The sequence below is a fragment of the Nematolebias whitei genome, chromosome 18 (assembly GCF_014905685.2).
Source record: "Nematolebias whitei isolate Nwh7 chromosome 18, NemWhi1, whole genome shotgun sequence".
Classification (NCBI taxonomy): domain Eukaryota; kingdom Metazoa; phylum Chordata; class Actinopteri; order Cyprinodontiformes; family Rivulidae; genus Nematolebias; species Nematolebias whitei.
In genome coordinates, this window is record NC_056515.1 from 16,890,104 (window position 1) to 16,910,912 (window position 20,809).

The 20,809-nt window shown below is 39.8% G+C and overlaps 1 protein-coding gene across 1 annotated transcript in view; it reads left to right on the plus strand.

Moving 5' to 3' along the window:
- Window positions 1-3,528: 3,528 nt before the first annotated feature.
- The window catches only part of LOC119425073 (poly(ADP-ribose) glycohydrolase-like), a 32,355-nt gene continuing 15,074 nt past the window's right edge, over window positions 3,529-20,809 (plus strand). Inside the window, exons 1-13 of the mRNA XM_037692598.1 lie at window positions 3,529-3,538; window positions 3,598-3,722; window positions 8,177-8,311; window positions 9,701-9,805; window positions 9,902-9,977; window positions 10,071-10,141; window positions 12,199-12,359; window positions 12,430-12,509; window positions 12,630-12,702; window positions 16,958-17,033; window positions 17,115-17,262; window positions 17,385-17,463; window positions 17,540-17,648. Of these exons, the coding sequence (XP_037548526.1) occupies window positions 3,529-3,538; window positions 3,598-3,722; window positions 8,177-8,311; window positions 9,701-9,805; window positions 9,902-9,977; window positions 10,071-10,141; window positions 12,199-12,359; window positions 12,430-12,509; window positions 12,630-12,702; window positions 16,958-17,033; window positions 17,115-17,262; window positions 17,385-17,463; window positions 17,540-17,648 (1,248 nt within the window). The remainder of the gene's footprint in view (window positions 3,539-3,597; window positions 3,723-8,176; window positions 8,312-9,700; window positions 9,806-9,901; window positions 9,978-10,070; window positions 10,142-12,198; window positions 12,360-12,429; window positions 12,510-12,629; window positions 12,703-16,957; window positions 17,034-17,114; window positions 17,263-17,384; window positions 17,464-17,539; window positions 17,649-20,809) is intronic.

Here is a 20,809-nt window from a genome sequence, read left to right on the forward strand (position 1 = left end):
CCAGAGTTTAAATCTAAAATCCTGTGTTGAGAATAGTTGGAGAATAACAGGAAGTAATGTGTGTGAATGACTCTCAGCTACTACCACGTCAAATCTTTGCTCAGTATCAAACTGATTTAGTTAAAGCCAGTTTTATGTTGGCTAATTGGCTGTGGCGACCATCTTTAATTGAATTGAGTCCAAACCAGTAAGTTAGAGATTCAGAAAGTTTCATTAAAATCTATTCAGGGATTCAGCAGATATTTTGCTAACAGACTGGCACGACAAAAATACAGAGACGAGGGTAAAAAACACAATCGCCCGCCTTTGCCTTTCAGTGGCGGGCGACAATCAGTCCATTTTCACTGAGCTTGGTTCCACGCGCCTCTCCGGAGCGTGTTATGTATTTCTGCGCATGCGCAGTTACCTCCTCCATAGCTCTCGTTTTCGCTTCAAAGTGAAAGTGAAGTTGAGTCGTCGCTCGTGACTTCTTGAAGTGAACGAAACGGATGAACAGCACGAGCTGTGAAACGTGTGAACACAGCCCGGTGTGTGTTTAAAGGTGAGTTCGTGCATTTTATATTTAAATGGACCAGTTTCAGTGTCAGGACTGACCAGTAGCTTCTGGTTCTGGATAGTTTCACTTTCGGATTGTCTCTATGTGATTTGCTGTTTCAAACACATCCCATGACCCACTGAGCAAATTTTTAATAAAATATGCAAAAGTCATCTCTGGATGTTCATCATTTGGAGTCAGCCCCAGTCAAGATGGCCACCACTGACAAGTGGCCTTAAAAACACTCAGATTCCAATAACAGTCACTTTTGCAGATATGAGCCAAAACGTTGTGTGGTAGTTGCTGAGAGTCGTTCACAACTTGTGCTTTTCAAATACTTAAAAACAATTATTTGTTTGTCTCAGTCTAACTTTTCCTTAATAAATGCTCTTTAATGGTCAAATCAGCTGCATTTCGTCTGGACGGCGGGTGAAATGCAGCTGATTTGACATTTGCTCCAGGAGCTGGATGAAGGTGGCTGTATGGCAAGCCAAGTGTCTCATTTTACCAATTAATGAGACACTTGGCTTGCCATATAAGTCGAGGGCCCTCTAGTGGTTGAAAATGGTAGTGTTCAATATTTTCCATGTCAGAATGAATGAAATCATCAGATCTCAGCCAAAAATTGGTTTATAAATATGGAGGAAAACAAATACGTCCCTTCGCTGTACAAAGTCACAGGCATGCAAATTTATGCAAAAAAAAAAAACCTGTGACCTACAGCGAAATTTATGGTAGTTTGTTGGTTTACAGACAGCAGCCATTTACCTTTCTTTAATCAGCAGGTTTATTGTGCCCCATCACAGAGTGAAAAAAGGTCATTGTAAACACCTTCGTCCATCCATAAATGTTGTGCGTGTGACCATTTGAAGTGAGGAGACAATGTCCATTTTGGTGTGTGGCTGCTTCTAGGTGTAAGAAAGGTTTCTGTCAACAACTGAAATGTCATGTCAAAATCCAAGATGGCCACCACTGTATATGCAGTACGTAAACCTTGTGAGCTGGATAATAAATAAGCAACAGCCCAGCTTCATTTTTTGGTGTGTGGGTGGATCTAGGCATGTGAAATGTCCCTTTGGAAAATTAGGTCTCCATCAAAATCCAAGATGGCTATCACCATAACTCTAAGTAAACTGGCCCCCCTATCATTTAAGGAAGCTATGCTTTCTAGTTTTTATATTGCTTAAAGGTATAGTTTCCTCAAACAATTGGGGTGGCTAGTGGGGTGGCTGAAGGTTAATCAGTGGTGGCCAAGGCCACCATTGGTCACCCCCTGACTTCACCATTACACCCGATGGTGGATAAAAATGTCTCCCTCCACTTGCCAGGATGCGTCACTCTGTGCTCCCTCTGACATGAAAATAGAAACCTACCTGTTCTTCTACACAGTGTGGTGTAACTCCTATTGACTAACACCAAAACCATTAAGGTTTAATAATAATAATAATAATAAGTGATAAGGCTAACTTGAACAGATGAGTTTTGAGTTGTGATTTGAAGGTCTGAAGGGAGTCAATATTACGGATGTCTGGGGGCAGAGCGTTCCAGAGTTGAGGAGCAGAGTGAGAAAAGGTTCTGTGTCCCGTGGTGCTGAGGCGGACGAGAGGCACGTTGAGGTGGATGGAAGAGGAAGAACGAAGGGAGCGTGAATGGGTGATAATGTGGAGGAGATCGGACAGATAGGGAGGTGAGAGGTTATGGATAGCCTTGAATGTGTACAGCAGAATTTTAAATTGAATTCTGAAAGTGACTGGAAGCCAGTGAAGTTGCTGTAAAACTGGAGTGATGTGGTGGAATGAGGGGGTTTTGGTAACGATGCGGGCAGCTGAATTTTGAACCGTTTGAAGCTTACGGAGTAATTTTTGCGGCAGACCAAATAGGAGAGAGTTGCAGTAATCAATTCGAGAAATGACCAAGCTATGGACCAAGATGGAAGCTGAGTGCAGGGAGAGGGATGGACGGAGACGGTTGATGTTTCGAAGGTGGAAGTATGCAGACCGGGTGATATTATTGATGTGAGAGTGAAAAGAGAGAGTGCTGTTAAGAATGACACCCAGACTCTTAACGTGAGGGGAGGGAGAAACCATCGAACTGTCAATGGTGAGTGAGAAACTGTTGACTTTAGATATGGTGGATTTAGTGCCAATGAGTAGAAACTCTGTTTTATCACTGTTTAATTTAAGGAAGTTAGATGTAAACCAGGATTTAATTTCAGCTAAGCAGGAAGTGAGGGAGGAGGGAGGAAGTGAAGAATTAGGTGCAGTGGATAAGAAGAGCTGGGTGTCGTTGGCAAAACAATTGAAGTGAATGTTAAATTTACGGAAGATACTACCAAGGGGGAGAAGGTAGATGATGAAAAGAAGTGACCCCAGGACAGAGCCTTGGGGCACACCTGAAGTGACGAGGGAGGAGTGGGATCTGAATGATTTAAGTTGGATGAACTGAGTGCGGCCAGAGAGATATGACTGAAATCAAGCGAGGGGTGTATGGGTGATGCCAATGGATGAAAGTCTGTAGAGGAAGATGTGGGAGATGGTATCAAACACCACACTAAGATCGAGGAGGATGAGGAGAGAAAGAAAAGAGAGGAGTTTACTTGCATTTCTGTTCAATTCCAGTCCAGAAAAACACTTTTCTTGAAAACTACCAACTATTCAGTTTCTTCAGCCACAGGGGACATAACCCTCCTTTACAGTAAAATCAGAATAGTTCACAGTTAGTGCCCACTCTGTTTTAAATTCCTACTAATGTAACTTCTTGAGCTGGTTTTAAGGTCTGTAAGGTCCTATCTGTATCTGTAAACACAAGTCTTCATGAGGTTCAAACTAACTCTCTGTGACTCCTGGTCACCTCCTGTCTTGTCCTAACTGCAGAAATGGCTGGAGGATATAATCGTAATGACAGCTCCCAGATGAAAGACCTCCTCCAATTTGATGACATCCAAAGGAAGGAAAACAAAAAACCCAACCATGACAAGCAGCAGGACAGTAAAGATGGCAGAGAGCAGGCCTGCTGCTGCCCCTCTGCTGAGGACGACCGGAGGAGAGACGACCACGAGACAGCGTTGAAGCAGTGGAATGAGGACGCCTCATTGTGCTGTCAGCTGGACAGCCTGAAAAGATGTCCACAGTTTGATATCAAGCTTGAACGCCTGAACTTCAGCAGGTGTCACACTGTCCTCATAGACGTAAGCTGTTTCCACTCTGTCATCTGAAACATACACAATAAAAATACTTTTATTTTGAGGAGAGGAGTTGATTTGGAAGTAACGTTAGACATGGGGACAGTTTTCTTTGGTTTGCTTGTTCATGTAAAGACGTCATCGTTAAGTAAAGTGCTCAGTTTGAGAAGTCGTGTGGTCGAGATTTGAAGGTCTAACTTAGACTTTTATTTTTGTAAGTGGGCTTGCTGCCTCGTCAGCGTTTTTGTTTGCTTTAAATCAGTACTTCCCAACGTGGGTTACTCGTACCCCTGGGGGTACGAAAGAGGGACGTAGGGGGTACGCAAGAAAATTTGAAATAATAAATTTATAAAATGTGAAAAGAGCCAGACTACACTCGCACATAAATAGACTGAGGCACCTTCTCACATAACCAAATTATACCCATGTAAATGCTAGGGATGCACCGATCCACTTTTTTCACTTCCGATCCGATACCCACTGTTTAGTATCGACCAATACCGATCAGGTATCGATCTGATACAGAAAAACTGAATTAACAAAAATGGCTAAATCATGTCAGATGACATGATTTAGCCATTTTTGTTGTCTACCTGGATGTTTGAGCTTACAAACCCAGTGCTGAATTAACTTAAAACATTTGTTTTGTTAAACGCAGACATGAATGTACTGAATTAATAATTTATTGAAAACTGCACCATAACAGCACACAAACACACCAAGAGCTTCACAAGCTCGGTCAAACATGTAAAAACAACACAACTTTAATTTGCTCAGTCAGTACACTAGCGCGTGGCGTCACTCAGAGCACAAAGCTCAGAATTAGAGTGAATAGATCTGCACAGTCATGAATCGGTCACATTGTCACCGATACCTGATCCAGAAGTTTTTTCGATATCTGTACCGATATTGGTATCGGATCGGTGCATCTCTAGTAAATGCTGCCATCTAGTGTTCCGCAAAATCATTGCACTGACAAAATAAAAGGGTGTGACAACGGGTGTGACTTGCTGAAGGAACTCCTGTTAATCAAAGCAGCCTTTGTTCAACTTCTTGTCGGGGCTGCGAAAACATCAGAAGCCATTGCCGGATTTCTGGATCGGACTGCGCACAGAACAGCCAGTGTTGGCCAAATGTGCTGTAAAGTCTTTGATGCCCTTTGCTACAACGTACTTTTGTGAAAGTGGATTCTCAGCTCTGACAAATATAAAAACAAAATACAGAGCAAGACTTTGTGTTAAGAACAATTTAAGACTCAGATTGTCTCAAATTAAGCCAAACAACATGTTGTGTGCATCTTTCCAGTAACACCCTTCTCATTAAAACTATGGTGAATTTAATTGTAAGTTATCACACCATAAATGATTTGTAGTATGACATATGCTGGATATATTCATACATTTTTCACAAGTTCTTCATTTTTCTGACTGTGTAAATGTCGTGCATTGAGTTTAACAGAAATGTAACGAGAGAGACGTTATTTATCTTTGACCCATCAAATGAATGCGGTCATTTATTTGCAGAATCAAAGTTTAACATCAAACATTTACATTAATTTGGCAAAATATGAAAACAATAACAATGGCAAGTTCACAGAAAGTGGACAATACGGCGATTGTCCTCACTTCTCAGCAGAATAACAGACATCAATCACACGGCGGTGATTGAGAACTTTGCTTCAGATATTTCTAAAATATCTGTAATGATTTTAGGAGAAAGGAGAGTTTAAGATGGAAAATGGAGATTTATCTTACAGAGAGATGTGTGAGGGAATTTATCTGTAGGACCAGAACAACACGCTCTTTGGGGAATCAGCATGGCTACGGTACGCTTGGTCGAAGTAGAACCTTTACCTGGTTGATGATAAAATCAGCGTCGGCGTAGGGTTCCTTTCTGACTCTTTCAGCGTCTCCGTGAGGACTGCCAAACCCTTAGGAGTCGTGCGAGGTTATCCAAACAGAAGTTATAATTCCCAAAATCCTCTCTGCATCCTGGATTGTCAGAATTCTGAACTCCTTCAGAACTCTCTTCAGAGAGTTAAACTCTGGAACTCTTCTCCATGAGCTGCATCAGAGAGTTTTTCATCTCACTTCTCCATGAGAACTGTAACTCTTTGTAACTCTTTTACTCTGGCGAGAACCGGGAAGTTGCCACATTTAAATGGGTTGACTTCCGGGTCATTTTAGAGCTTTCTGATTGGTGGATGGACCAGATCAGAGGTGTGGTTTGTGATGTAAGGTGTTATCAAAGTCAAGGGCAGAGAATGAGATTGTTTAAAACAGACAGAAAGATTATTGGAGAAAACCAGACTTCGTGGAGTCAAACTCTCCTATTATCTGCTGTAAAGATTAAACATGACATTTCTTTTCAGTAAACATTTTAGTTGACCGAAACTCGACCTTTAACATACTTACAAATTTGCTCATTGAAGACAGAAAAATCAAGAAATGCATATTACCCTGATTTCTTCTTTGAATGAGGAATAAAAATCATTACTTACTGTTTATGTAAATAAAATGAGTAGTTCTCTTCAACCTGTAAACATTGAGTGAACTAACACAATTTGATTATCAAACAATTGTAAAATAGTAATGATCATAGAGAATTGTCTTTTCTACTTGATTAATTCAAGAAAGAAAGTCTCCAGATGGCTCAAACTGTATTTCTGGATGCAGATCAATGAAATAACAGTCTCTGTCCATCTGGTCAGTTTTGACATAGGCCTAGTCCACTACAGATTTACAACACCGGTATATACATTCTACATAGGATAATGTTTGGATGATTCAGCCTATAAATGTGTTGCTTATTAATGCTGATATTTATTAATAAATATAATTTGATGGGAAAAAATTAACAGTTGTTTAAGATTTCATTTGATACATGCAGTGTTTACAAACACATTTTAACGGGAGTGTACTTTGCTAGAGGTCAGATGTCTGAAGGGATACACATCTGAACAAAGTTTGGGAACCACTGCTTTAAATAAAGTTTGAGGTTATTTCTTTGAGCTCCATGTGTTTGTCTGCATTCTACGGTGGCCCTAAGGTGTAAATAAACATCTGAAAAAAACAGAATCAGTATTTGAAAAAATTGAATTACATTTGAAAAAAAAACAGAATTAGAAAAAACAGAATCATAAAAAAATAAATAAAAAATCATTTAAAAAAAACAGAATTACATTAGAGAAAATTGAATTTTCTTTGGTCCTGTGGGTGCTGAAAGTGCTCTGTAAATAAAGCTGGTGTGGTATGGTAAAACAGAATCAATATTTGAAAAAATTGAATTACATTTGAAAAAACAGAATTAGAAAAAACAATCATAAAAAAATTAAAAATCATTAAAAAAACAGAATTACATTAGAGAAAATTGAATTGGCTTTGGTCCTGTGGGTGTTTAAAGTGCTCTGTAAATAAAGCTGATGTGGTATGGTAAAACAGAATCAATATTTGAAAAAACTGAATTACATTTGGAAAAAAACGGAATTACAGTTGAGAAAATGGAATTACATTAGAAAAAACAGAATTAGAAAAAACAGAACAAATATTAAAAAACTAATCACATTTGAAAAAAATAGAATTACATTAGAAAATACGGAATCATTTAAAAAATTGAATTACATTAGCAAAAATGGAATCAATACTTGAAAAAACATAATTACATTTGAAAAAACGGAATTAGAAAAAACAGAATCAATATTGGAAAAAATTGAATCACATTTGAAAACATGGAATTACATAAGAAAAAACAATTACATTAGAAAAAAACAGAATCAATATTTGAAAAAACAAAATTACATTAGAATAAACAGAAATTATATAATTTTTGTGTTATTCTGTTTTTTCTAATGTAATTTCATTTATTTTTAAATGTGATTCTGACCATTTCCGCTTTGTAATTTGTTTTTTCAAACTTTTTCCACCTCAGGGCCACCATAACATTCTGGGTTTGTCCAACACAAACTGTGATATTTTTCTTTGCTTTTGGTTAAAAACAGTAAAAGTGAAATATTTTCTAACCATTATCTTTAAAACTGCATCACAAACATCATTTATGGCTGAGGAAATGTACTTTAATAAAACAGACAAGTGATGAATACCACAGTAATCATTGGCTCCTACAATTTCTGAACAAAAGTATTCTGGGCCTTGAGCAAATGAAGTTGATGACCCTGGTTGTAAAGTGAGTTGCAGATTTTTGGGCCGTGTGTTGGTAGGGTTATGACTGGAGTAATTCCCTCAACAAGAATTAATTATTTTCATGATAGTTTGAGTTCAAGTGACAATTAAGATTTTTGAGTTTGTAAATGATTATTCAAAAATTATTCCCGTTTGAAGTTGAAGATGTTGACTCTTTGTCACCTTGTGAAACCAGTTTAGCAAAAAATTGCAAAAATAAAAATAATTTGAAGTAAATTAAATTAAATTAAAAAATATATTGTTTTGCTCTTTGTCTTGTAGGTGGAGGCTTTCAACTGTGGAGCAGGACTCATTCCTCTGGACGGGCGAGACCTGTGGCACAGAAACTTTGTGAAGATGCCCTGTTCACCGTCATCAACACTGGATTCAAGTGTAAAGACCAAATTAAAAAGAAATGACAGGACACACTATATTTCATTATCTCACAAACTCTGAATGCACACTGAGTATATTAGATCATAATAAGTGTTATAAGTTGTGTGTGAATGAGAGGGAGGCCGGTGGAACAGTGAGGCTACAAGGAGCAGAGGTCACAAAGGTGCAGGACTTCAAGTACTTGGGGTCCACTGTCCAGGAAAAAGGGGAAGTGTGGTAAAGAAGTGAAGAAGAGAGTCCAGACAGGATGGAGTGGATGGAGAAAAGTTTCAGGAGTGATTTGTGACAAAAGGGTGTCAGCAAAGGTCAAAGAAAAAGTTTACAAGACAGTGGTGAGACCAGCTGTATTGTATGGTCTGGAGACAGAGACGTGGACAAAAAGACAGGAGACAGAACTGGAAGTGGCAGAATTGAAGATGTTGAGGTTCTCCTTAGGAGTGACAAGGATGGATCAGATTAGGAATGAGATCATCAGAGGTACAGCACCAGACTGAGATGGTTTGGACATGTCCAGAGGAGGGACAGTGGGTATACTGGTAGAAGGATGTTAGAAATGCAGCTGGCAGGAAAAAGATTTATAGCCATTTTGGTCAAATCCTGAAAATACCAGTATGCACAACTTTGTGAAATATTTTAATATCTCATGTAGTTTGTTAATGGTCAAAGAATGTGTTGGAAATGACTTTCAGCTTCCACCACCAATTTTCAACTCAATATTTGAATAATAAAAAGTTGTGTTTTCCTTCATTTAATGTGTATCCCAGGGCCAGTGTCCTTGGCTAACTTGTGAAACTATGATGCACAATGGGGAACCGCCAAGCTGGTGAGGTTATGCGTTGCTTTGGGCAGTGTTCTTTTTGTTTATGTAGCTGTAGATAATGACCAAGTTACCTGTTGCTGATCAAGGACACTGCTCAATAAAACCTGCATTCACTGATGCCAATGGCCTCTTTAGGCAGTACATCGTTTCCTGCCAAAATGTAGTTTTGACATTGCTTCAGAAGATTTTCAGATCCAAGTCTAATGAGTTTCTGTGGTATGGACACTGCACAGAAGTCCAATCCGAAGAGGCCTCAACTTTGCAACCACTGGCTCTTAACGGTCTGCCAGTGTTTCTGATTCAGTGTTACTGACTGTCTTGAACCAGATACTTTGACAGACATTCAAAGACCCAGTGATTTGTATGCCTCCACAGGTCAGGACTTTTTTAATCAGTAAAAACAACAGATAGAACATGACGAAAATAAAATTGGACCCCTTAATTAAACAGCGTAGGTGTCCCTCAGGAATGTGTGCTCAGTCTTTTACACTTTTGTCTAACATGTGACTGTAATCCTGTATGCATGTCCATGTTAATGGTGAAATGAAATAGATTTTTAGTTTTAAAAATAAACTTAAACAATGTTGCAGATTTTGGGTTTCAAATTACCCAGCCAGGTGCAAAGGTGGAACATAATCTCTGAGCAACTGAATGCTCTCGCCAGTAAGAAAACAGCAAGTGCTGAAGAAGTGGTGGTAGGTTTGACTAATTATTTCTGACAGTCTTTTACAAGAGCATTGAAACAATAATTTATATGTTATTAAACTCTTTTAAACTGCTTTTCTTTCCAGAAAGCCATCCTCAAATACAATCCCAAGTACAAAGGTCAGTGGTCGATTGATGGCCTAGTCAACTTTGTTAAGGTCAGTATTCAAGATTTTTAATGGAATTGTCGGTTTTGAGAATGTTTAAATCCTGAGAAATGTTTCTTGTTTTCTTTCAAGCAAGTCCCAAATGCAGACAATTACTTTGAGAAACTGTTTCCGAAGATTGCTGCCTTGGCCTTGAAGCTGCCTGAGCAAGTGAAAAAGGTATCAGTGGATGCAGCACAAATTATTCTGTTAACTCATGAATGTTAAGAAATATCTGAAAACGTTAAAAACTATATTGTTTGCTATAAAATCAAACTATAAACATTTGGAAGCATATAACAGAGATTCAGTACTGTCCTAAAGTTATAAGGAACAGTGGGAAAATGCTTTAAAGTTCACAAATTTACAAATAATAATCAAAAATTCTTTAGACTATAACAAAGCAAAGAGAATGAACAGAAGTGAAGTCTGAACCAAATCAATATGTGGTGTGGCTGCCATTTTGCTTTCATACAGCGTCATCTCTTCTCAGAACCCACAGAATTAACCACAGATGTTCTGTGGATGTTGTTTGGCCCAAGTCTATCTGTTCTTGTAGTCCCAGGCAGTATCCATGATGAGGGCTCTGTCTCCAGAACTCTTATCTGCATGTTTAGGGTCATTGTTCTGCAACAAAATAAATATCAGATTCATCATCCATGACAGTTTTCTCAGCATCTACAACACCATATAAATGAACCAAATCTCCAACTCTATTTCCAACAATGCAGCCCCAAAATTGCTATGAACCTCCATCATGTTGAGTTTCTCTGAAACTCCCCCAACATACGGAATGACCACTGGTCTGGGTCTGTGTTCCTCCTTTTCACCCGATGGTCCCACTAACTCAGGAGCCAGGCAGAAGGAGAAATCCCACACAAGACAGGCTCTACAGCAATGTGGATATCCTAACTGGGCCTTCCTGAAGCAGAGAAGAAACCCAAACAGGACTCCAGTCAACCATCAGGTGAAAAGGAGGAACCCAGACCCAGACCAGTGGTCATTCCATATGTTGAGGGAGTATCAGAGAAACTGAGACGTTTATTTTCTAAACATAACGTCCCAGTGGCTTTTAAACCCCAAAATACATTACGGCAAAGACTGGTTCATCCCAAAGATCCAGTCCCCCGGCACAAACAGAGCAATGTTGTGTATGCTGTTCAGTGTCAGGAGGGTGATCAGTCTTACATCGGGGAAACTAAACAGCCACTGGCCAAAAGGATGTTCCAGCACAGAAGATCAACATCATCAGGCCAGGACTCTGCGGTCTACACTCATCTCCAGGCCAGAGGTCACTCGTTCAGGGATGAAAATGTTCACATCCTGGACAGAGAGGAACGATGGTTTGAGAGAGGAGTAAAGGAGGCCATCTTTGTGAAAAGAAACCGTCCATCATTAAACAGGGGTGGAGGCCTCCGGGTTCAACTGTCCCCCTCTTACAATGCTGTGATTGCTAGTATCACTCAGCCCTCTGTGAATAGTAAACAGCCATCAGTGTGCTAATGATCCATTGTTAGGCTGATGGTCCTTCTTGATCATGTGATCAGCTGGTTTTATGCCACTATTCATCACTCCAGCTCTACAGTCAAGGTCACAATTCAAGGTCAAATGCTATACAAGTTATTTGCTTGTTGGGGCCTTAACTTCTGATACACTCAAGATAATTTAACAAAACTTTATACGCATTTGTACCACCACTAGTCAGCGTGTCAAGTAATGACACCCCCACCCCCCCAGCTCTAAGGTCAAGCCCACAAATAGCTTACCTTGTACAAGACCAGAGAAGGTTTAGAGGTAATCATTTCAGTGGGATACATTATTACCAGCTCATGTTCTGATCATATTTATTATTGGACCAGTTTAACACAAAACATACATCTTTTAATGCTGCGGCACTAAATCCATCCATCGATTATCTTTACCCGTTTATTCCATTTTGGGTCACGGGGGTCGCCGGTGCCCATGTCCAGCAATCACTGTGCGAGGGGCGGGGTACACCCTGCAAGTCCATCACAGCGGCACTAAATCAAGCATCTTAAAACAGTCAGCAGCAAATTAACTGTACAGACGTTTGTGTTTCAGCAGCACAGTCTGTGCAGCTTCAGCTAAATTCATCTGTATATAACTCAAGCTTGACAATAAGCGTTTTTTAAAATCTGCAATAGATAACTTGTGTTAGTGAATAACTAATCTTCTTGTGCTACAACAGTTTGTAAAACATGTTTGTGTGTGTTCAGGCTGTCCCGTTGCTTCAGAAGGGACAGCCTGCAGCCATCACTCTGTCACAGGTCCAGATTTCCTGCCTGCTGGCAAATGCCTTCTTCTGTACATTCCCTCACCGCAACACCTCCAGACCCGACACAGAATACCACAACTACCCAACCATTAACTTCACCAGGTCTGCAAACACAGGATCAGGTTGTCTCCATCCTTCTGTGCTCTTGTGTAATCTAACTTTTTGCTCAAAGGTTGTTCACAGACCAGTCGAAGTGTAAAATCGAGAAGCTGAGGGCCATTATGCATTACTTCAACGTGGTGTTAGATGAGAGTGAGTTCCGTTACACCTAACCGTTTATTTTGTTGTTGTCTGCAACATTATTTGTGACTTTTACAAAATGCAGAGAAACAATGTTCTTCTTAGGCAGACAATAAATCTGTGTCTCCTCAGAAACTCAACCTAAAGGGCTGGTGACGTTCGAGAGGTGTTGCCTCAGAGACACAGACCTGCCCAACTGGAGAAAGTAATGCACTTCTTTATTCACTCATTTTTAAGCAACACACACACACACGCGCGCGCACACACACACACACACACACATATATACAGCAGTCCCTCATTTATTGGGGGTGTTAGGGAGTGGACCCCCCCCCCCCCCCGCGATAAGTGAAAAACAGCAAAGTAGGGATACAGTAGTCCAAGTTCAAGTAAACTTTATTGTTATTACCATCTCATGTGATGAACGAAATTATGTACACAAGTAGTAGTTTATTTTAGTATTTACTGTAGTAGTAGTAGTAATTTATTTTAGTATTTACTGTAGTAGTAGTAGTAGTAATTTATTTTAGTATTTACTGTAGTAGTAGTAGTAGTAGTAGTAATTGATTTTAGTATTTACTGTAGTAGTAGTAGTAGTTTATTTTAGTATTTACTGTAGTAGTAGTAGTAATTTATTTTAGCATTTACTGTAGTAGTAGTAGTAATTTATTTTAGTATTTACTGTAGTAGTAGTAATTTATTTTAGTATTTACTGTAGTAATAGTAGTAATTTATTTTAGTATTTACTGTAGTAGTAGTAGTAATTTATTTTAGTATTTACTGTAGTAGTAGTAGTAATTTATTTTAGTATTTACTGTAGTAGTAGTAGTAGTTTATTTTAGCATTTACTGTAGTAGCAGTAATAATTTATTTTAGTATTTACTGCAGTAGTAGTAGTAGTTTATTTTAGCATTTACTGTAGTAGCAGTAATAATTTATTTTAGTATTTACTGCAGTAGTAGTAGTAGTTTATTTTAGCATTCATATACAGGTATATATTGGCGTTTTAAACCCTTCCCACTTGCAATATTCCTAACAATTTTCTAAACTCTTAAATCTTTTAAAAATATTAATCTAAATGGGTACGCACCAGAGAAGATGAACTTTTACACCTCACTTTAACAACTCACTTACCTTGGAGACAGTTCCCACCTGCCTGAAGACGGCCACCATCATCCCAGTCCCAAGGGGCTCTGCAGTGACTGGTCTGAATGACTATCGGCCAGTGGCCCTCACCCCGATAGTCGATAAATGCTTCAAAAAACTGATCATGACTCACATCAAAACAACCATCAACATCAACGAGGACCCTCATCAGTATGCATGCCGTGAGAACCGATCAACAGAGGATGCCATCTCCACTGTGGTCCACACTGCGCTCAACCATCTGGAACAGAAGGACTCCTACATCCTAATGCTCTTTGTGGACTTCACATCTGCCTTCAACACCATGATCCCCCAAACCCTGATGGACAAACTATCCACACTAGGACTAAGCCCCTCCATTTGCAACTGGGTACTAGACTTTTTAACAAACAGACCACAGTTAGTGAGGATCCACAACTTCTCCTCCTCCACCATAACCCTCAGCACTGGCTCTCCTCAGGGATGTGTGTTGAGCCCCCTCCTGTTTACTCTGCTCACGAATGATTGTGCAGCTACCCATCCAGGCTGTCACATTGTAAAGTTTGCAGATGATACAGCGGTGGTGGGATGCATCACAAACAATGATGAGTCCAGCTACAGGCAAGAGGTGGAACACCTGGAGAGCTGGTGCAGAGAGAATAACCTTCACATCAATGTGAAGAAGACAAAGGAGATGATTGTGGACTTCAGAAAGAACAAAAACATCTACACCCCCCTGAACATAAGAGGATCTGCAGTGGAAGTGGTCTCCAGCTACAAGTTCTTGGGTGTACACATGAATGACAACCTCAGCTGGAGCAACAACACCACCAGCCTGATCAAGAAAGCTCATCAGAGACTCTACTTCCTCAGGCGGCTGAGACGAGCTGGACTGGGAAGCTCAGTCCTCACCTCCTTCTACAGGTGTGCAGTGGAGAGCATCCTGTGCTCGAGCATCAACGTGTGGCATGGAGGCTGCACAGCTGCAGAAAGAAAAGCTTTGCAGAGAGTGGTGAAGGCTGCACAGAAGACTGTCGGAATCAGCCTCCCCACCATCACAGACATCTACACCTCCAGATGCAGGAAGAGGGCCACCTGCATCATGAAAGACCCCACCCACCCAGCACACACACTTTTTGCCCCACTCCCCTCAGGAAGGAGGTTGAGGAGCATTGTGTAGAACCACTAGACTGAGGAACAGCTTCTACCCTGAGGCTGTTAGACTCATGAATCTCTAACCAGAATAATCACTGTGAAAAATCACATCATGTTGCTGCTGATCTGTTTCATGTTGCTGCTGATCTGTTTCATGTTGATGTGTTCATGCGTGCACATCTGCTCACACAGACTTATGTTCATGTTTGTGCTGATGTTCAATGTTTTTTGTTATGAGTGCTTGGTGTATATTTAGTTGATGTTTTTCTTAGTTCATATCTTAGATGTTATTACTGTTTTTCTTAGACATTTTATTGTTGGATGTAACTGGGACCCTGTGTACATAATTTCGCTCCTCCACATGTACCACATGAGGTGCGAATGACAATAAAGAAACTCTGACTCTGATGAAGAAGAGATGAAGAATTAGCTGTCCAGTGATGATGGTGAAGGTGATGAAGATGAGATGAAACCAGGGACTTTGGCTTCGTCCTTCATAATAAAAGTGCGAGGTGACATCGTTTTCCAGAACAGGCTTGTTTCATCCACGTTAAACCTTGTTCAGACCTGTAGACCCCCTCGGTGATCAGATCTTTGAACTCGTGTTAACGAACTCCTCCGCTCCTGCTGTCAGCGGACGCAGCCTCTCCGTGCAGAGAAACACTTTTAATCCAAATTGGTTTTATCCAAAGTGATTTATTTTTCCCTGCAATCATTAATCCACACATCCAATGCAGCTTCCATCTTAACAACCGTGCCATAGGCGGCCGGCAACATCCACGTAGGTACGACCATCTTAAAGTTTGTCCAGAAGTTCCACTTTCTCTTTAATCGTCAGCGTCTTCCACTGGTGTTTCGGTTCACCACCAGAAACTTTTGGACGCACAGAATGTTTGGGAGCTGTCCAGTTGGAAAAAAGCGTAGATAAACAAACCCCCTGCTGCTGTGTGTTAGTGAACATCTGCTACTGTAACAGCCAATCAGTGGCCGGGTTACTAAGCATTTTGGTTACAAAATATTTCTGACATTTCAGTTCACCGCTAGAAACTTGAACGCACAGAACGTTTAGAAAACATAACGCAGTAATAATGCTCCAAGTTTAGTTGAAAAAGAGCGATGGTAAACAGATGATAACTACCAATCATCGCCCGGGTCAACGCTCTGTTTCTTAAAGAGACATGTCCTCACATGATTTACATGTTCTTTTGAATCTTACGTTTGTAAAGTTGAATATTCTTAAAAAAGTGACATGAATTAAATTTAATGTTTGAAAGGCCGGTTCAGCAGTCATGACTTCACTTTGCAAAAATGCTGTTCAGCAGAAAACTGCGGCCAGAGGCACTACAGTTACAGCACAGCATTGATTTGAGGGAAATGTAGTCCTTATGAGTGGTGATTACAGTACAGAGGAGGCTGAATGAAAGAAAACTACAAAATGGTGGCGCCTGTCCGAATTATTATTATTTTTGTCATTAACTTTTTCACATCCACATGAGTTCTGTACAGTGATATTATTGTACAGTCCACAATTGTGTTGAAAAAAAATGTGTCCAATATATGGACGGACTGTACGTCCACAAGATCGAGTCCACGCAAGTGGAACCGTGAAGTAGCCAGGGACTACTGTGTATATATATATATATATATATATATATATATATATATATATATATATATATATATATATATTTGTTTTTTTTCTTCTGTGTTTAAAATCTTTCGCTCCTGGCTAGGCAAAGTGGTTTTTTTTCTGTTTTGGTGACTCATGAGCAGAAATGTGTGACTAATGTATCATCACATTTATTGTCATTAACGTTTAAACTTTACAACAGCAAAGAGGAAGCCAGTCTGTAATCACTGATTTTACTCATTAACACAAAATTAAAACTATGTTCAGAGAAACATTTTTACAGAGAAGCACATTTTTCTAACAGCATTAGACTTTGTTATTATAAACCTTATCATTTTTTAAAATTTAGTTAAAAATATCCATATTGATTCAGTGAATTTCTCCACTTTCCCAGTTGTTACTGGAAGGAACAACATCTTTGACCCAAAAGACCAAACTTCCTGTGATTCTGTTCGATTGTTTCTGTCATGAGCGATTTCATCTTGGAGCTAAATAATGAACTCCCAGATTATTATCCACAGATTAAAATTAAAGTGTGTTTCTGTGGTAGTTGTAAGGAGACGCTACAGAAACTGCACCTGACGTCCCAGGGCAGCATCGAGGCTGATGGTACGGGGATGCTTCAGGTGAGAACCCGCCAACAGACCCATCCATGGTTGTTTCAGCTCCCAACTGAGTGTGGATTGTGCGCATGTGTCTGTTTGCAGGTGGACTTTGCCTCCAGCTGGATTGGTGGGGGTGTTCTTGACTCAGGTCTAGTCCAAGAAGAGATCCTGTTCCTCATGAATCCAGAACTGATTGTGTCTCGCCTTTTTACTGAGAAGCTTGCAGACAACGAATGTCTCATCATAACAGGTTGAAAAAAAAAAAAGTTTTACTCTTCCTGTTTTTATACTGCTAGTTCTAACATCGTTGCAGTTTCTTTAATTGTGACATTTTAAAGTGTTATATGAAGTATTGTATTGTCTGTTTCTCAGGCTCAGAGAAGTTTAGCCAGTACTCGGGTTATAGCAGCAAGTTTGAGTGGGCAGGACCTTATGAGGACAACCTTCAAAGGTGTGAGTGGTTTTTGTTTAAAACCTGAATTCATATAATTTTCAGCAGATTTTCTGACTCATTCTGAACTGTCTAGAGATAAATGGGCTCGACTGAACAGACAGATCCTGGCGATCGATGCACTGCACTTCAAACACAGAAGAGATCAGTACAACATGATGAGAGTCACTCGGGAGCTGAATAAGGTCAGTCACTCCGTATTTTGGTTATTTCCACTGCTGATAAACCCAAGCTAGTCTTAGTAATACACCCCCCCCCCCCCCCCCCCGCACACACACACATACACACACATTGCAGTATTGTGTATTAGCCTTATGTTTATTTAATGTATTGAGATACTGTACTTTTCGGCCTATAAGTCTTTTTTTTTTGCATAATTTGCATGCCCTGTGACTTAATACACTGAAGCGACGTATTTATGTATTTTTCCCCATATTTAAAAAACAATTTTTGGCTGAGATATGACCGTTTTCATTCATTCTGACTGAAAATGTTGAACACTACAATTTTAATCCACTAGATGGCACACAAGTAGTATGGGATGCTGTTGTGTCATGTAGTAGGTAAAAGTGGCTATTAATGACACAATCAGCTTGCCATACATACCACCTTCATCCAGCTCGCCTGGAGCAACCGTCAAATCAGCTTCATTTCTCTGCGGTGCCCTGGTTAAATGCAGCTGATTTGACCATTGAAGTGCATTTATTAAGTTAAAGATCAACTGAGACACACCTTTACTATAATGTTGAGCAAACAAATAATTTTTCATTCAACCTTTATTTAGACAAGTAAATCCCATTGAGCCTCGAGGACTCATTTACAAGAGAGACCTGATTTCAACAAAAATGATGACAACAATGGACAACAGCGACAACAATAAACAGTTATAAAAAGTCATACTACAAATTTTTTTTTATAACAAATAGGATGGCTAAAAGAAAAAGGTAACAAAAAAAACCCAGCTAGATTCTAAGGTGAATGTAGAAAACTAAAAACAGGAACATGTCTGCGTTGGGCCCTGCCAGGAGTCCAACAGATTCTTAAAGCCACTTAGAGAGGTCAAGGTTGAAAGCTTCAGATCTTTTTGTAAGATATTCCAGGAAACAGGAGCGGAGTAGGAGAAGGCCCTTTTGCCTAGTTCAGTCCTCATTGAGGGAACACTGCAGGTAATAATGTCCTGAGAGTGCACGCTGTAGCTGCACTCACGCAGAGACATGTAGGAGGAGATGTATGAAGGCAGCAGACCAAGAAGTGATTTAAAGATGGAAAAAGTACCAGTGAGAGAGTCTGCGTGAAGTTAATGATGTCCAGTTAACCAGTGAATACTGGGTCCAGTGCTGGGTACGATAATCACAGCCAGTTATGAATCTTAGTGCACCATGATAGACAGCATCCAGCATCTGCAGGGTTCTTGTAGGAGCGTTCATGTAAATAATGTCACCATAATCAATGGAGGGAAGGAAAGTCACAGATACAAGGCGTTTTCTAGCATTCAGGGTTAGACAGGATCTATTTCTGAAAAACAAACCCAGTTTAACTTTCAGTTTCTTTACCAAGTTTTCCACATGGTGCTTAAAAGAGAGATGTGAGTCGACCAAGATACCCAAATATTTATAGGAATCAACAAACTCAATCGAGACACCATTTGAGGATAAAATCGGAGGAAGAACTGCTGGGACCAACTTCCTATTTGAAAAAAGCATCCCTTTGGTTTTGTCGGCATTTAGGACAAGTTTGAGGCGGAGCAAATCTGTTTGGATGAAGTTGAATGTAGATTTCAAAAGCTGGAAAGCCTTAGCAACAGTTTTAGCTCGACAATAAACAACTGTGTCATCAGCGTAGAAATGTATGGATGCATTAGGGATGTTTTTACCTACATTATGTATGTAGATTGTAAAGAGGGTTGTCCTAAGACTGAGCCTTGTGGTACACCATTGTTGACTGTTAAATAACTGGAGGAAGTACCATTATGTTGAACACATTGCTTCCGGTCTGAGAGATAGTTAGAGAACCAACCAATAATGTGTTCTGAGAAACCAATTTCTGAGAGTTTATGACACAATATGTTCTGATCCACAGTGTCAAAAGCTTTAGACAGGTCTAAGAAAAGTGCAGCACAATAATCCTTAGCATCCAGTGCTTCAACAACATCATTAAGAACCTTCAGTGAAGCAGTGGTTGTGCTGTGTTGTTTCCTGAAACCAGATTGATGTGGAGGTAAGATGTTAAATGAGTCCAGGTAATTTTTGATTTGAGAGTTTATCAATTTTTCTAGAACCTTGGCTAAAATGCAGAGTTTAGAGATTGGTCGATAGTTGTTCAGTGAGGTGGGGTCACCTCCCTTTAGCAAAGGAAGAACAAAGGCTGTTTTACAAGTGTCTGGGATGGAGTTTTGTCTTATGGAGAGATTAAAGATGTGGGTCACAGGGACTGTGATGATATGAGCAGCCAGCCTTAAGAAATAAGTTGGAAGTTCATCTGGACCTGCAGATTTTTTAGGATCAAGATATTTTAACAGTTTATTGACCTCACTGACTGAGAAATGAGAAAAAGAGAAGCTGTGATTAACTGAGGATTGACTTGTAAGAGGGATTTGATTTGTAGAAGTTTGGTTATTAAGTGAAGTGATTGATTTTCCAATAGTAACTGTGTCAAATAAAGAACTAGAAGCAACAAAATGTTTGTTGAAACAGTTCAGGATCTCGTGCCTATTTGACACAGGAACAGAGTTAACGAGAAGTTGTGATGGGAGGTCAGATGATTGGGGGCTGCCTGAGAGAGATTTGATGGTTTTCCAGAATCTGTTGGGGTCATTTAGATTTTTGGAGGTCTGAGATAAGAAATAGTTGCGTTTTTCTGCTTTGACAGCAGTTGTGCATTTATTCCTCATCTGTCGAAAACTCAACCAGTCAGTGTCCGAGTCAGATTTTCTCGCTGTGGCCCAAAGATGATCTCTCCTGTGCAGGAGGTCAGCTAGCTCAGGAGTAAACCAGGGGCTGTCTCGTCCCTTTATTCTGAACTGACGAAAAGGAGCATGTATGTTCAGGAAATAAATGAAACTATTATGAAAATAGTTCCAAGCGGAGTTCACGTCATCAGTTAACAGAATACGATGCCAGTCAAAGTGAGACAGATCCCAGAGGAATGACGGTTCACAAAAATGTTTCAGATCCCTTTTTTTAATTAATCTGGGCTTACAAGGTGGAAGGTTAATATCTCTCAAAGCCGCTGTCACATAATCATCACTCAAGATATTGGCAAATACACCTGTACCAGGGAATTTGTGAGGCATACAGTATTTGTTAGAAACAGGTCTAAGATAGAGGATTTTTCAGGACGGTTTTTG